Genomic DNA, 17,900 nt, shown 5'->3' with positions numbered 1-17,900 from the left:
ACAATCATCATTTGGAAAGGCCAGGTGATGCAAATTTCAAAGCTTTATACATACTCTGACTCCTCAAATCTTGTCCCAACAATCAGCAGCCATGGGCTCCTCTAAGCAGCTGCCTAGCACTCTGAAAATTAAAATAATTGATGCCCACAAAGCAGGAGAAGGCTATAAGAAGATAGCAAAGCGTTTTCAGGTAGCCGTTTCCTCAGTTCATAATGTAATTAAGAAATGGCAGTTAACAGGAATGGTGGACTTCAAGTTGAGGTCTGGAAGACCAAGAAAACTTTCAGAGAGAACTGCTCATAGGATTGCTAGAAAGGCAAATCAAAACCCCTGTTTGACTGCAAAAGACCTTAAGGAAGATTTAGCAGACTCTGGAGTAGTGGTGCACTGTTCTACTGTGCAACGACACCTGCACAAATATGACCTTCATGGAAGAGTCATGAGAAGAAAACCTTTCCTGCATCCTCACTACAAATTTCAGCATCAGAAGTTTGCAAATGAACATCTAAACAAGCCTGATGCATTTTGGAAACAAGTCCTGCGGACTGATGAAGTTAAAATATAACTTTTTGGCCACAATGAGCAAAGGTATGTTTGGAGAAAAAAGGGTGCAGAATTTCATGAAAAGAACATCTCTCCAACTGTTAAGCACGGGGGTGGATCGATCATGCTTTGGTTTTGTGTTGATGCCAATGGCACAGGGGAACATTTCACTGGTAGAGGAAAGAATGGATTAAAATAAATACCAGCAAATTCTGGAAGCAAACATCACACCAACTGTAAGAAAGCTGAAGATGAAAAGAGGATTGCTTCTACAAAAGGATAATGATCCTAAACACACCTCAAAATCCACAATGGACTACCTCAAGAGGCGCAAGCTGAAGGTTTTGCCATGGCCCTCACAGTCCCCCGACCTAAACATCATCGAAAATCTGTGGATAGACCTCAAAAGAGCAGTGCATGCAAGACAGCCCAAGAATCTAACAGAACTAGAAGCCTTTTGCAAGGAAGAATGTGCGAAAATCCCCCAAACAAAAATTGAAAGACACTTGGCTGGCTACAAAAAGCTTTTACAAGCTGTGATACTTGCCAGGGTGTTACTAAGTACTGACCATGCAGGGTGCCCAAACTTTTGCTTTGGGCCCTTTTCCTTTTTTGTTATTTTGATACTGTAAAAGATGAATATAAAAAAGTAAAATAGCTTAAAATATTAAAGAAATGTGTCATCTTTAAGCCTTTTGGGAATCAGGCCATCTTTTGCTCGCTTAGCTATTCACAGCAACAGAAATTTTGATCAGGGGTGCCCAAATTTTGCATGCCACTGTATGTTGAAATTAACATTCACATTGTTCATTGTTAGTTCATGTTAACTAATGTTAAGTAATGTTAACAAATGGAACCTTATTGTAAAGTGCTACCATGTTAGTTTATAAAAATAAAATTCTTCATTGTTAGTTGTACATGCTGAAATTAACATTAACCAATATTAATAAATGCTGAAAAGTATCATTCATTGTTAGTTCATGTTAACCAATGATGTTAGCTAATGTAAACAAATATCACCTTATTTTAAAGTGTTAACATCACATTGCAGGACATGCTAACTTTCCATGAATTATGGATTTTATCAATTTACAGGACTTTTCCAGACCTTGAAATCACTTTTAAAATTCCCAGACATTTTAAGGCTTTCCATGTCCATGGGAACTCTGATACAGGTTTAAGCTACAACACTGTGAATGAACATCCCAAAACAGACTAATACTGGAAGTTTTTACACTCACAGCATAACACCAGCGACCCAGCAGGTAATATGACAGAGGATCCTTCGGTTTCAACTCAATTGCTCTATCCAGATGATCCTTAAAAAGAGAGAGAGAGAGAGAGAGAGAGAGAGAGAGAGGGAATAATTTACCTTATGTCTATAAACTCATTCACAGATTTTATAAAAGTCTTCTCCACATGTAGTGGAGGAATAGACTATAATTATGTTAGATCATTTAGGTCTAACCTTGTCTAATTGTTTTTCATTGAGGGGACATTAAGTAACTAAATATGCCAATTCCAAAGCTTTATATCTAGGAGTATCTTTGTAGCAGGAGTACAGAGTGACTATAGTGGGAAGCAGGAGTTTAGCAGGAGTACAGAGAGAAGCAGGAGTACAGTATACAGTGTATATATGTACTGTATATAGGGAGTACAGTATGAAGCACCAGTATAGTATGTGTATAGCTTTATAGCACGAGTATCATGTGAAGCAGCAGTAGAGTGCGACAAGAAGCATCGTTCGCCGTTGTTGAAAAGACTCTCCTACACTCACCTTAAAAAGGTAGCCATTTTTTATTTTATTCTGGATGGATTCATATTCCGACAGGAGTCCACAAAGTATAGCATACCTATGGAGTGAGAGAGAGAGACAGAGAAAAAGAGAGTACCCAATATTTAGATACATAACCAATGAAAACACATAGTAATATACAGATGTTCTCAAGGAACTTGTAAACATTTTTGCAAAAAAAACTCTTTTTTTCATGATGCCATGGGCCTTGCAAACTTGGCAACTTAAAAATTAATTAAAAGATTTCAGTGATTTCGACCATGGCATGACTGTTGGTGCCAGACGGGCTGGTTTGAGTATTTCTGTAACTACTGATCTACTGATTTTCATGCACAACAGTCTCTAGAGTTGAATTAGTATGGTGCCAAAAACAAAAAAACATCCAGTGAGCAGCAGTTCTGCGGACGGAAATACCTTGTTGATAAGAAAAGTCAATGGAGAATGGCCAGACTGTTTTGAGCTGATAGAAAGGCTCAGATAATCACTCTGTACAATTGTAGTGAGTTGAAAAGCATCTCAGAATGCACAACATGTCAAACCTTGAGGCGGATGGGCTACAACAGCAGAAGACCACGTCGGGAACTTTATTAGGACCATAGTGTTCCTAATAAAGTTCTCAGTGAGTGTAAATAACACCTCACAGATGTAACATCTTTATTTCGCCCCATACGTATCCACAAAGGTCTGGGCTATGCCCCAAATATCCACTGACCCTAGAACCGCCCCTGATAAGATATTTAACAAAATATTTAACTTTCCTATATTAGGAAAATAATTGTTTTTCCCATGCTTCAATCTATGCAGCACTGAACACTTAAGTGCAAATCTTCACAACAACATTACAAGCTATTAAAACATTACAGAACACTTTGGATAGTCCCAGACCTGGATGCGATTGGTCAAATTTTCCTACCAAGCAAGCCCTGGATGGCAATTGGCCGATACAATGTTCAAACCAAATGTAAATATTTTTTAAATTGAAATTTGTCTACTTTATATATTCACTGAGAAGTAATGGTTTATAAAAGCAATAAAGCACTTGAGGCCTATGCAATGTTGTGAATATATAGTCACGGCTGAAGGGGCTGCTACATGTCGTGTCCAAAAACAACCGTTGGCCATGACTATATTCACAATATAGACGGCCTCTTGTACCTTATTGCATAATTATACATTATACAAACATCTTTCAACAACAACAGCTAAGAAAGAAAGTTTAAAATGACTAATCAGTGTCTCTGGGCTAAACCAGCATTTATTTCTCTTTCCTCGTCTTTGTCCAAACAGATTTTCACAACACATCGTTTCAAAGCGGTTTTACAGAAGATCATGCTGTAACTGAAAATGAAACTTTAATGTCTGTAATGTCTTAAAGTGTTACATTAGCAATGTGCTAATGTAAACTCTACTAGAATCCATTTTTCGTTGAGTCTCCTGTATGTTTTGTGTGAGTTGTTGCCAATGCAAAGCACTCCCAGTCGCTTACGAGGTTCCATTTTAGTAAGGGTGGGTAGATGGAACCGTCCATGTAAACAGCTCATTAGGTTTTGGGAAAGTACTGATGTAGTAAAACCAGCCAATATTAAGAATTTTACCATCTTGATTACTTAAAAATTTAATGAAAATGTAAAGGTGGCCATGTTTGGACAGAAAGAGCTATTTTGGTCCACATTCCCAACATATTCTGTCAAAAAACATGATGGATTGCAAATAATTTGAACTGAACATGGGGTGGCCACAATAACAAAGAGAAATACCAGAAGTGATTACAAATAACAACTCCTGTTAAGAGATTGTACAGGTGTGGAGAAGGTTGCTCAATGTTCCTAGGGCTAATTCTTTCCCCCTCCTTTCACAGATTGGTTTTTGAAGTGTTTTTATTCATAGCTGTCATGTTCTGGCAATGCCTGGAGGCCTGTATATTTTACAGCACAGCAATGGAAGCCAGTGGCAGCACCTCTCCTGACTGACTGAGCACATCACAGAATTGACACATCTCCCCAATCCAAGAATCTGGGGTTTCCCCACACAGGGGCATTGTGGGTAAACATCCCTAATAATAAAAAGAGTTTACCATATGTGGTTATCATATTTGACTGTGTGTTTTACATACTGCTTAACATACAGACTCCATTCAAACTTAAATGAATGTTCCAGCTTAATACAACTTATTCCGGAGCGCAGAAGTGTTCCATGATTCATAATAGCCTGTTTTGTTTTTTGTTTTTCGTTCATCTCCAGTGTTTTCACTTGCATCGGCATATCTTCTTAGCGTATAATGCAATTTTAAAAAATAGTCAAAAAAGTATGTGGCTCCATGGTGTCTCTATAACATATGCAGTACATACAAGAGATACATGCAAGAGAACTCTGCACCTCTGCTGCAGCCTTAATACAGAACTAAAGTGTATAACCTAAACTTAACTAAAACTTTAACATGATTCTTTTGTTACTTTGCATTTGCTGGTATTTTCTTGAGGAAATGAAATTGAGCTCATTGGAGGACTAAATTATGTCTAATTTTTGGTTACAGTATATCCCACGTGTGTTTAAGAAAACAAGCAGGTATCTGTTGCTCTAACTGTGTAAATCTTCATGCTTAAAACAGGTTGGGGAAGTTTTGAGAGCTTCAGGCAGTTTTCAGTAATCTGGAGTGAAACTTCTGTAAAGTTTATTCAATCTGGAAATGCGTGTGTGTGTGTGTGTGTGTGTGTGTGTGTGTATGTGTGTGAAAGAGCGAGTGAAGAGAGAGAGAGAGAGCAAGCAAAGACAGAACGAAAAGATTGGTTTGGCCAAGGATTGTTTCTGACAGTTGTTTTAAATCCTTTCAGTAAGTTGAAATATTATATAGACACAGACACACTCAACCCAATAGGCACACATACACACACACCAGACAGAAGAAAAAGAGAATGAAAAAAAAAAAAAAAAAGAGCAGAACAGTAAGAGTTGTGGTTGCCAGAAGATTATGTAAGTTTAATCAGTATTTTCCTCATGGGCTTCAGAAATCCCCTGAGCAACTGGCCACAAACAAAGAGGTCTAATAGTCAAACTGCTTGACATAAAGAACAGATTCCTTTCACCTCTCCACTCTGAACAGAAAGTTCTCTCTCGTCACCTTGGGCTGAACATTTACTGTACCAAAGTCTCAATGACAGGAGCTGCCATTGCCATTCAAGATCAAACTACATCTCTGTGAGCAAGAAAAAAAAAACAGCTGGTATGCAGGATCGAAGGATAAATGTCCAATTTCTAAAACTTGTGAGAAACTAACATACACCTAAAGCTCAGAATCTGGATAAAAAAATAAAATAAAAATAAAATTAAAAAAAAATTCAAACAACATCAAACCTCTTTAAATGGAACTAATTACATGTAAAAAGGAGTGTTAGAATAGGAATGGGTTTTGCCAAACATCTCACGATACAATACGTACAGAAGCGCGAAACATACTTCACATTTCCAATTCAATATCACGGTTAAAACAACATAAATAATTATGCTAAAAACAGCTCATGTTCTGCCACTGTGAACGAGCTTGTTGCATGCACTTATGAATGTGCAGAAAAATGACTTACATTTAGTATCGTAGGCCTTGAGAAGACTTGCAATAAGATGCACAAGCCACAAGGACTACTTTAATGATACTTTTGGGTCCTTTTTAATCTTTAAAGTGAGGTACTATCAGTAGCCACTGTATGGGAAAAAAATAAAGTTATTTGGGTTTGGAACAACATCAGGGTGAGCACATAATGACAGAATTTTCATTTTTGGTTGAACTATCCCTTTAAATAATTAATGTCATAATTCACATTACACTTGCCAAACCTGCAGATTTATGTTTGGCCTGGACTGATCCTTACGGAAGTAGTTTTACAGTTTATAAACACCATTTTTTTAAAATGAAGCTGTGGCTTCTACAGAAGAACATACCATCATTTAACAACACACTGCACAAGGACAAGACAGAATTCTCCAGAGCTGAAGACCACATCGTCAATTAGAACCAACCATAACATCAAGAACATATCACATCACAGCGGCAGTAACAGAGGTGTGTGTGTAGGTCATAGCGACCCTCCTCTGAGCTCTGTTCTGTTAATCCTGCTCTCTGTGCGGCATTGCACAGGGATTTACACTGGCAAAATACAGACACAGAGATCAGTGAACATACCTCCATTAAGCCTCCCTACAACAATACAAACATAATCACACGCAAAACAGCTTCTAAACACTAAATCAAACAAATTGACCTCAGTAACACTGCTAACTACAGTAAAGAGCACACTAATGACCGCCCACTTTTTCAGCTGCTTTGTTCCGCCAACCAGCCCTAAGATGAATCACATGCTACAAATTTTGAAGCAAAGAAAGTGCAAGGTACAAGACTGTGTACTTAATTATTTTATGAGTTAATAAAACTTAATCCCATGAATAACTGCAAATGATGTAATTGAATCAAAAATGATGGGTACAACATAAAACTATTGACTTATAGTCATAGATTCTAAGTACAAAAACAACATATTTTAAGTTTATTGTAAAAGATTCAGATATTTACACTCACTGAGCACTTTATTAGGAACACTATGGTCCTAATAAAGTGCCCGTCATGGTCTTCTGCTGTTATAGCCCAACTGCCTCAAGGTTTGACATGTTGTACATTCTGAGATGCTATTCTGCTCACTACAATTGTACAGAGTGATTATCTGAGTTACTGTAGCATTTCTGTCAGCTCGAACCAGTCTGACCATTCTCCGTTCACCTCTCTCATCAACAAGGCGTTTCTGTCCACAAAACTGCTGCTCACTGGATGTTTTTTGTTTTTGGCACCATTCTGAGTAAACTCTAGAGACTGTTGTGTGTGAAAATCCCAGGAGATCAGCAGTTACAGAAATACTCAAACCAGCACGTCTGGCACCAACAATCATGCCACAGTCGAATTCACTGAGATCACATTTTTTCCCCATTCTGATGGTTGATGTGAACATTAGCTGAAGAAGCTCCTGACCCATATCTTTATGATTTTATGCATGAATAAGTAGGTGGGTGTTCGTTATGAAGTGCTCAGTGAGTGTACAAATACAGAAGTAATTTAAGAGTGAGAGGAAACTGACTCAATTATTGTCTACAAAAAATAATTTCACTCTGGAAAAAATCAATGGGATTTTACTTCCAGTACCCTGCTGTTGTGCTTTCTAGCATTACACCTCTTAAATTACTGAACTAAATGAATAAGGTACCAAAACCAGTGTTTAAATAAATCACACAGGTTTTACTCTGTTTGAGCAAAAAGAAAATCTAATGAATTAAATACTGCACCAGGCTACAGCTTGGTCTGTGCATGGTTTTATGCACTGCACTGCTGCCACATGATTGGCTGATTAGATAATCGCATGGATGATTGTTGGTGCCAGACGGGCTGGTTTGAGTATTTCTGTAACTACTGATCTCCTGGGATTTTCACGCACAACAGTCTCAAGAGTTTAATCAGAATGGTGCCAAAAACAAAGAACATCCAGTGAGGGACAGTTCTGTGGATGGAAATGCCTTGTTGATGAGAGAGGTCAATGGAGAATGGCCAGACTGGTTCCAGCTGACAGGAAGGCTACAGTAACTCAAATAACCACTCTGTACAATTGTAGTGAGCAGAATAGCATCTCAGAATGCACAACACGTCAAACCTTGATGCAGATGGACTACAACAGCAGAAGACCCCATGGGGCACTTTAGTAGGACCACAGTGAGTGTAATAATTGTGGTCTCTTTTGAAAGTAGACACCTGGGAGTTTTTTGTCCAAATTAAAGTCAGTAAGTAAAATGGTAAAAAAAATAAAAAAAATGTATAGTAAAATTATCTATAATTTAAATGCTTTGAGAATGCATACCTTTATGCTTTTGTATCTGATGAACACATATTAGTTATGCAACACACGCACGCACGCACACACAAAACAGACATTTCCAGCAATTACATAGGTGTGTGTGTGTGTGTGTATTTGCATGTTAGCTCGTGGCTGTCTTTGCATGTGTTTACATTCCTGGGGGGTGGTGATGCTATCAAGAGAGTTTTGTAAGATGGGCGAGTGTATTGGTAGGTCTAAAAAACCCAAAGAAAACACCTGCAGGACACCCACACACACACACATTCACACAAACCCACGAGCCCAGATGGTAAACAGCTACAAAAAAAAGCATATGAATTGTGAACCTGTAGTGTTGGGAAAACTTTTCTGTTCTCATAAATATAGCAAAGCCTCTTTACCTCCTGAGACCCGAGCGTGACTGCTGTGTGCATTTCCCATGTCCCTTTTTTATTTGTAACTAGTAGCACCTAATAAACATGCAAAAAGAAAAAAAATTCTTGAGAAAATAGTTTTCCTAAAAATGTATGTCCAGATTTGTGGACATCGGGACTAAGTTGTGAAAATGTAAATAATACCAAGCTACAGAAAATCTTTTTTTTTTTTTTATATCAAATTGTTTATTATGTTTCTAGGAGTGTTGGTTATTCATGTTTTTGAGACGTTACAGACATTACAGCTTATTTCCTGTAAAGCTGCTTTGGAACAATGTATATTGGGAAAAGCACAAATAAAAAATTATTTTATTTGACTTTTATGTTACAATGTTTTTGCAACCAATGTTCTCTCTTTGCACTGTCAAACAAACAAGTTATAGCCAATGCTGAAGCATGTTACCAATCAGAAATTAGCATAAATAATTCTGATTCAAAGTAATGGCCAGCATCATCCAATCATTGCCAAGCATTTTCAAATAAAATGATACATTATAAATTCTGAATCTAAGTACTGATTGCCATTGTCCAATGTCTGCCAACCATGCGGAGTGGTTCAAACATCATCTGCAGCCTGAAACTGAACTTTTGATAGGTAGTTTGGATTGAATGCACTTCACAGGAAAGCTATAGGATGCTCCCTTGTTCCCTTGCTCCCTATTTAGTGAATGACTTAACCTCCAGTGTGCTGTCTCTGCACTGGTCTCTGAACAGTTCGAAATGCACCGTATTTTCATCCTAACTCCATATAAAGCCTCTGAAATAAAAAATAAAAAACTTTCTCAATGTAAAAATGCACAGTTCATATAGGATTTCTAAACAAAAACCTTGTACCTTTGTACACATTAGAGAACACTGTGTTTAGCAGTGTGGCGTTTCGCGATAAATCACTCAAATTTTAAAAATTGCATACTGGATGAAACTAGAGACTCTAACCTTTTGACTCAAACTTAATTAGGTTTCTTACCAGATGTAGTTTTATTGGCGTTTCTCTCAAAGTCAAACTCCGCTTTGATTTGCGGCATGTTGTTTTGTCACATTTTAACCCTTTAAAGTTTAACCCTTTACTGACAGGCCAGAGTCTCCTGAACTAGTCGGTTTAAATGTAATTTAATTATGCGTTGCTTATAGCGAAGCCAAAGTACAACGTCCACGCATGTGTATGCAGGGTCGAACGAGGTTAAGCGAATAATTGTTTTTATTTTAATTCAAGCTCCTTTAATAATGTTTTGTGAGGAGTGTCCCTAGATGATACTGTACATGCCAAATTACATGGGGAATAATGACAGAATTGTAATTTTCAGGTGAAATATCCCTTTAATGTCTTTCCTGTTTGAAAATCTTTGATAAATTGTTAAAGGGATATTTCATCTAAAACTGAAAATTGTCATAATTTACTCACCTTCATATCATTCCAAACCTGTACAACTTTCTTCCATGGAAAACAAAAGGAAATGTTAGGCAGAATGACAGCCTCAGTCACCATTCACTTTCACTGCATCTTTTTCCCATATGAATGAAAGTGAATGGCAGCAGACGTGTTTGAGCTCATAATGTTAATTTTATCGCCTGTTGGGGGCCTGGGTAGCTCAGCAAGTATTGACGCTGACTACCACCCCTGGAGTCGCGAGTTCGAATCAAGGGTGTGCTGAATGACTCCAGCCAAGTCTCCTAAGCAACCAAATTGGCCCGGTTGCTAGGGAGGGTAGAGTCACATTGGGTACAGTTAACCCAGTGCAGAAAACTGGATTTAGATGTGTTCTAGGAGCTCTTTGATAGCTTTATACAGTGCATGTCATTCAAGAGCGGTAAGTCTATCCCTCACAATCTTGTTTTCATTCCTCTCAAAAATCAAAGATGGTGCTATGGTGAATAATTATGCACATCTGTCATATGAGCCTGTTTTGTTTCAGCCAGTATAGACTTGTTGACAAAACATGTTTAGACTTTGTCATGCCTATTTGGTCACTTGTTTGACTCATGCCGGTTATTAGATTAATAGAATTTGATTCTATTAATTCGTCCCGCATTGTTTGTAACACACATGAATGATACCTCATATTGTGCAGCTTGTTGAGGAGAGGTGTGCTGTTACTGTCAAGCGATCAGGCTCTTTTGATTTGGGCCAGTAAGCCACCACCTAGCAACGACCTAGCAACCACCCACAACACACTAGTATCTTAGTTGTGACTTTTTCATTAGCAAGCACTACTCACGTTTTCTTCAGAAAATGGACAAGTCTTTTAGGCATTAACATGCCAACATGACTTGTGCACTTTATTGTAAGGCATTTTGGTGAGTAATATTTACCAGTAAAATACAAATGTAAATAAAAGAAAATAAATGTAAGATCACTTTTAGAGGTTTAATAGTAATAATATGATGATTGTAAAGCATTCTGGATATAATGAGATTTGAAAACACTCCCTGTCTCTCAGGCATCACAAACTATGACGAATATTCGCTGGTGCGTAACTTGGGAGAGGAGAAGAAAGAAGAAACCACCGGGACGCTAAAGAGAGACAAGACCCTCCTGAGAGATGACAAGAAAATGGAGAAACTTAAACAGAAACTTAACACAGATGATGAGTGAATGTAACATTTTGCTTATATAGTGATTCATATTGTTTGCTACTTTAGCGGCTCTGCAGTTTAAAATACAAATAAAATCGGTGTTCCTCACCACAGTACATACACTAATCGGCTCACCTTCTAAATTTCCATATCGGTCGACCACTATTATGTATAATGTATATTTATGTACAAACTCACCACTGATGACTTTCAGCACACAGTGGATTGATGGAAATTGCCTGTTCACCGACCTTTTTCCCTGGAATTAAAAAGACAAACAAATTCAAACACATTAACAAGAAATACAAAAGTATAGCAACATCCAGTCTGTTTGCGCTACTGTAGCCTACATATCAAACAAAATTAAAGGCTCACTTTTCAGAAGAACCGATCATACATCTGCTCACAGCTGGACTAATATAACAAACTTCCTCTGCTCTCACTAAGTTCTGTCAGGGCCACTGATGGTTTAAATAGAAGTGATAATTTATCTGCTTCCAAACTCTTTAACACTGAAGCCTTCAAACAGAGAGCTGACTGGAGAACAGTGATTAAAGTGTATTAGTGAAGAAGGATTAGAAACTAAACTAGTTGATCCTGTCCCCTCTATTCAGACAAAGACTGAGCTGCTATTGTGTTGCATTTAATTGTCAGGGTCTTACATCTCACTGTGACTCAAATATGAACAGAAAGAGAGAAAAAGAAGGCAGAGATGGCAAGTACAACCAGATTAATAGCAAAATATAGGGTAGGCGGGCATACATAACTTAAAGATAGCCAACAATGCTCTTCTATCCAACTTTAGGTAGCTAGTTATGTTTTTGCAAACAACTCAGGAACCATATGTTGTTATAATGTCAATTCCTATTTTTTTTAAGCACTGCTGTTTTTAAATTTCCAGTAATTTTTTTTGCAATTTAAATATCTTTTTTTATACCTCGGCCTCAGGTGTTAGTCCTATTTGCATGAAATTTTGCATTTAACATTGCATAAATCTAAAGACCCTCGTGTCAAAAAGTTACCAAAGAATTTTGATTTGTCCAGTCGTTTCGCAGAAAGTGTGGTCTCTTTTGACTAGTTAACCCATTTCTTCTGAATGCTAATTCATCAGTTATCAGTTTCTGTAGTTAAGGGATGCTTTACCTAAAATAATCTATATCTAAACAATAATAATAATAAAAAACAATATTCATATATATGTGGATGTCTGTGATTATGAGCCTGATCTCATAAAATTTACATGACAATGGCAAAATATCTGCAAACCAAAATGACATGCTTCATTACACATTTGACTGCAGTTTCCCAGTGAAATGTCCAGCAGGGGGCACCAAAAATGAGTGAAATGATGTTGTAATCAGATGAGGGTTTTTAAGGTGAATATAAGATGGAGGATTTAATGAGTAAAACATAACTTCCTAACCTAAAACTTTAGCTAAACCTAACCAATAGTGTTCAAAAATAGGCTCTGTCTTCTAGTCCAAAGTCCAACACTCTAACAGGTGAGCTAAAGCTATTGTGCAAGCTAATTATGTTGGAATACGTGTGAAAATGTAGGTGGGTCTGTAATACACGTGTTAAAATGAACCTTTTTCAAATGATACGTTATAGTAAAAGTGTTTTGATTTCATAACATAGCAGGGAGTTACAGAGCGAAAAATGTGTGTTTATGAAGTCATAAACAGCCATAGTACCCGTGATTTGTGTGAAAGTGTATAAAATGCATAGTTGTTGTACCAACTCTAGAGTTCATTTCACCAAGAAAATGCAGCAAAACATAGAACCGGAACGTACAACTCAGTTTGCAAAAATCTTGTTATAGTAACGTTAATTTTTATTCAAGTGTTTTTAAAGTGTATAAACATCTCTGAGCAGCCTTTCTTTATTAAACAACCACAAAATGGGCTAAACTGAAACTTTGAAATTATTAATTAAATGTTTATATTAAATTCAGATTGATTTACTTGCTGTGTCACGATTACATTCTAACACAAGTGTCTGCAAAGAACTTACATATTTTTATCTCTTTTCAAAATAATGCAAGGCAGTGGTCTCAGAATTGTGTATATCTGCATAAGGTGCATTTGCGTGAATGTCTACCTGTAATAATAAAAAGCTATAATTACCATTCTCAGCGCAGCTCTTTTTCTCTGCAAGGTCCACGGCGACATCATGGGCATCTGCATAGGCTCTGGACAGCCTCCAAAGGTACTGGTCCTTCTGCTCAAACTGTAAACACAAACATGACGCGAGTCTCTTAAAAGTTTGTTTTTATCTATATGCCAGAAGTCACTGTACGCACCTCTCCTTTCCTGTCCAGCAGAGCATCCAGGCCTTGTGCTTTCTCTGCCCCGTTGCAGGTGTGCAGTCGGTCTGCTTTCTGCAGCAGTGCTGTGAGTTCATCGACTGGTTCATGCACCGGCTTTCCATCATCTTCACTTTGCTCTTCCTCAGAATCTGTCAGTGCAGTTATATACCTGCAGCAAAGAGCAGATAGGACAGTTAACAGGGGTTGTAATTTTCACTTATGTTGTAATGTTTGGTAGGTGGATGACGGTTTCTAAAAAACATCTCCGTTTACACATGTAACCTCGGCTCACTTAGATGATGGGAACGAGACATTGCGGTGAACGCTTTTGAGGAATTCCTTCTCCGATGACCTAGTTTGGCAATGGTGTTTGAGCCCCGCCCCTTTAGGCGCACAGGTGGCCTATAAAAGCGGGTGCGCGAACACCATTTGTTCAGAATTTTCTGACTGAAGGACAAGAACGCATTGCTCGTACCTCAAAACTCTTAAGTAGTAGTGTGGCCAGGTTTCGCAATGTCTCATTCCCTTCATCTCAGGGAACCAAGGTTACATATTATTCAGTTCACTCTACATTGTGGTAAATACTTTTGGGGAATGAAGTCCCATCACGTTGCATTACATGACATCATACCCCAAGAGATACACCAGGGTATAAACATTTGTGAAAGAATATGTCATATTCAAGTAGTGTAAATTTAACCCCTTGATAACCAGAGGTAGGGAGGGAGGTTTATTCTTATTGGACGTAAATTCCCATGCTCGCACAACAGAGCCTCTGATCGGGCTAATAATTGCCCATCACAGAGGTAGTTAGAAATGTGCACGCTGCTCAGCTTCAACAGAGCGAGCACTGCGTCAATACACTTCGAGAGTGTGGAGAGCCAAGGAAAAGACTCTGACTTAATAAGCTGTTCCCTCGAATACGAATCTCAAAACAGCCTGAGACGAGGTGCAACTCGTACATGAAAGTATCCGTGCGTCCTTCAGATCTATTGACGCAAATCTGCCTGAGGGTGGACGGGTGGTAAGATCTGTTTTTGAGATACTGTTTTGAATGGAAGCCCACCATCTTACTCCGGAAGACATCGGCTGTAGAACCTTTGTGTGCACTGCAGTTCGGAACAATCTCTATCACGTTCTCTGTGAGGTGATTGTAAGTTCTTGCACGCAACATAGGTGCATCCCGAGCCGGGACCATAGATGACCGAACGCTGTAAGCGAGATAACGGTAAAAGAAGCGTGAAGGGCTTCTTCAAGTTTATGCGCCTCGTGCAGTGCAATGCGCTTTTCTCTTTATGAGAACATCCTTTATTTAAACACAACACACAGAAGCAACATTCTATGTAATATCCAATTCCCAAATAACTTCAGCTGGGAAGGGGAGAGAAATGAGAATGTTTGTGTGTCTCGTGAAGGCATCACAAGCGCTTTTCTCTTTTTTGTAAGAATCATTCTTCATTGTAAGAAACACATCACACGGAAACAAAATTCCATGTAACATCCCAGCAAACTCTGGTGGGGAGTGAACAGCATATGATGTGTGTGCGTCTCATACAGCGAATGCTTTCTCTTTTATGTGAACACCACACACAGAAACGTGTGTGTATCATCCCAGTGAACTCTGGTGGGGAATGAGCAGCGTGTGAATGTGTGTGTGCGTCTCTTGCAACAAGCACTTTCTCTTTTGTGTGAGAACATTGGTTGTGTAAACACAACACACAGAAACACATTTATGTATCATCTCATTTACCTATGGCAGGGAATGAGCAGCATAAGAATGTGAGCGTCTCAATATTTGCGACTAGCACATATTAGATTTGTATGAAAACTTAGTTTATGTGAACACAATACACAGAAACAGCCTGTGTCAAGCCTCCCGGCGAACACCAGAGGGGAGGGGAAGTGAACAGCGTGCAAATGTGTGTGTGTGTCGAGCATGTGCAGCGCGAGCAGACGCAACAAGCACTTTCTCAGTTGTGTGAGAAGATTGTTTATGTGAAAATCATCACACAGAAACAACACACATACAATTTCCCAGCTGATCTGAAATAGTGCAGTAAGTCATCAAACTGAGTCACTGGTGACTTTTTGTGACCCGCAGCGCCATCTTGAGGCAAACATATCCATGACTCTGTCATGGCATGTATCAGCACAATATGATGATACTTGAACAAAAATGAGCTGCATGGTCGAGTTGCCAGAAAGAAGCCAATGCCACAAAAAAGTCCGGTTACAATATGCCCGACAACACCTTGACACGCCTCACAGCTTCTGGCACACTGTAATTTGGAGTGACGAGACCAAAATAGAGCTTTATGGTCACAACCATAAGCGCTATGTTTGGAGAGGGGTCAACAAGTATTGTGCTTCTTGAAACAACCACACCGTCTTTTTCCAGAGCAGGCTGTATTTCTCCTGAGGTTACCTGTGGGTTTTTCTTTGTATCCTGAACAATTCTTCTGGCAGCTGTGGCTGAAATCTTGCTTGGTCTACCTGACCTTGACTTGGTATCAAGAGATTCCCGAATTCTCATGTTTTGGTAAACTATCCCTTTAACTTATTTTTTATTATTTCTGGGCATTTTAAGACCAAGGCATTAGACTATTTCCACAATCCCCTCGTTTCGTGACTTGCGAGTGTATTAAAGCAAAGTTGTACGCATTTCTTATTTAAACATCAGTAGCAAAAACAGTGTAAGTTTGTAAGTTTGATTGATTTCCATTAATCAGTTAAAACTACTAAAAAGTAACTTTGACTGATGTGTTTTTTGATTCACAAAAAAAAAAAAAAAACTCATAAGAATAATTAATTCGGTAACCACATTACACTGGTTGCACTCTGTTTTGCTCCTTGGATTCAAAATAACCAGCTCATAAGAGTCATTCGTTTAGGTATCAGACTACACTGGTAGTCCAAACCTATACCAACCCCAATATAAAAAAAACAAAAACAAATTGCCAATGTCAATGTTTGATTTTAAGGGCATTTTCATTTACTTAGTACGATAAACAATTTTTCTTGTTTCATATCCTGTTTCCCTCAGAAATGTCACATTAAGGAAGTAAATTGGGTTGGATGCTTTTAGGATCTCATCAATCACAAAAACACCTTTGGGGAAGCTCAGACTTAATGAAAGAGCAATTCAAATGACATGCTTAAAAACATGAGGTTAAACTTCAACAGGATAACACACACTTTGCTCTCACTCTGTGCATTTTTCCCCAAACAAACGGCCAGAGGTGAAGGAATTCAATCCAAGGCCAAGCAAAAATTGGGTAATGTTTACATACAAACCATCCACTTGGTCTATTTACACTTAAAGTGGAGCAATTAACTGTTTATTGGCACCAGTGGATTACAAACTGACACCTGAAGATTTGCGTGTAAAAACACTGTGAGGTTGTTTATTTCTCTCACAACGAGGCACGCAATACCTGCATAACATTTATAGCCTTCAAAAAAACACATCTTATTTCAATAACTATAAGTATGCACTCAGTGCTCTCACCAGACGAGAGAGAAAGTGTTTAAAAACACAGCGTTAATTACAGGATCAGGTCTAAATGAAAGACTTGAGTGAGGAAGAGTGAAAACATAAAAGGGTTCCATTAAGAGCTGGCACCAACAGCATTTGCGTCATCTGTGGTTCACAAGAACATTTGAGACTTCGAGCGGTACTTCTGCAGGGATGTGTTGGAGCTGGAACCTCCAAGGGCACTTAAACATTACACATATGGAGGGTGCTCATAACAGTCAAAGGAGATCATCTACCGCCCTAGGAATTAAAGAAGGTCTTAGCTGTTTATAACTCCATTGATTGCGCCCATATCCACTCAAAACATGAATGTAGTTTAGAGTCCTCTATAGTTTGTGGAATGTTTATAATGAAAATCATGTTGTTCTAAACCCATCTGAATTTTTTCTTCCACTGAATACAAAAGGAGATGTTAAGCAGAATGTTCACACTGCTCCTTTCTATACAGTGAAAGTGAAGGGTGACCAAGGTCTGGTAAGCTCCTCTGAGGGTGAGTAAAGGATGAAAACATTTTCATGTTTGGGTAAACTATCCCTTTAACATTTTTTTTTATTTCTGGGCATTTTAAGACCAAGGCATTAGACTATTTCCACAATCCCCTCGATTCGCGACTTGCGAGTGTATTAAAGCAAAGTTGTAAGCCTTTCTGATTTAAACATCAGTAGCAAAAACAGTGTAAGTTTGTAAGTTGATGTAAATGAAATGGCTTAAATATCATGCTTCCTTGTTTTTCCAAACCGTTTTTCACTAAATGAACATGCCTTGATAACATTAAATGTCATGAGAAATAAAATTTCCCTTGATATTTTGACATAAGAGGTCTTTCAACTATAAAAACATAGTGTAA

At 38.2% G+C, this 17,900-nt stretch overlaps 1 protein-coding gene across 2 annotated transcripts in view; it reads right to left on the bottom strand.

The window, feature by feature from the left end:
- Positions 1 to 17,900, bottom strand: part of LOC127411872 (regulator of microtubule dynamics protein 2) — a 40,903-nt gene that overhangs the window by 6,986 nt on the left and 16,017 nt on the right. For both annotated transcript variants that reach the window (XM_051647715.1, XM_051647714.1), the window contains exons 4-8: positions 13,513 to 13,687; positions 13,337 to 13,439; positions 11,409 to 11,469; positions 2,321 to 2,396; positions 1,785 to 1,862 (exon numbers count right to left, since the gene is read on the bottom strand). In XM_051647715.1, coding sequence (XP_051503675.1) covers positions 1,785 to 1,862; positions 2,321 to 2,396; positions 11,409 to 11,469; positions 13,337 to 13,439; positions 13,513 to 13,687 — 493 coding nt within the window. The remainder of the gene's footprint in view (positions 1 to 1,784; positions 1,863 to 2,320; positions 2,397 to 11,408; positions 11,470 to 13,336; positions 13,440 to 13,512; positions 13,688 to 17,900) is intronic.

This window comes from Myxocyprinus asiaticus, chromosome 21 (assembly GCF_019703515.2).
Source record: "Myxocyprinus asiaticus isolate MX2 ecotype Aquarium Trade chromosome 21, UBuf_Myxa_2, whole genome shotgun sequence".
Classification (NCBI taxonomy): Eukaryota; Metazoa; Chordata; class Actinopteri; order Cypriniformes; family Catostomidae; genus Myxocyprinus; species Myxocyprinus asiaticus.
This window is presented reverse-complemented; position numbering and strand designations above follow the sequence as displayed.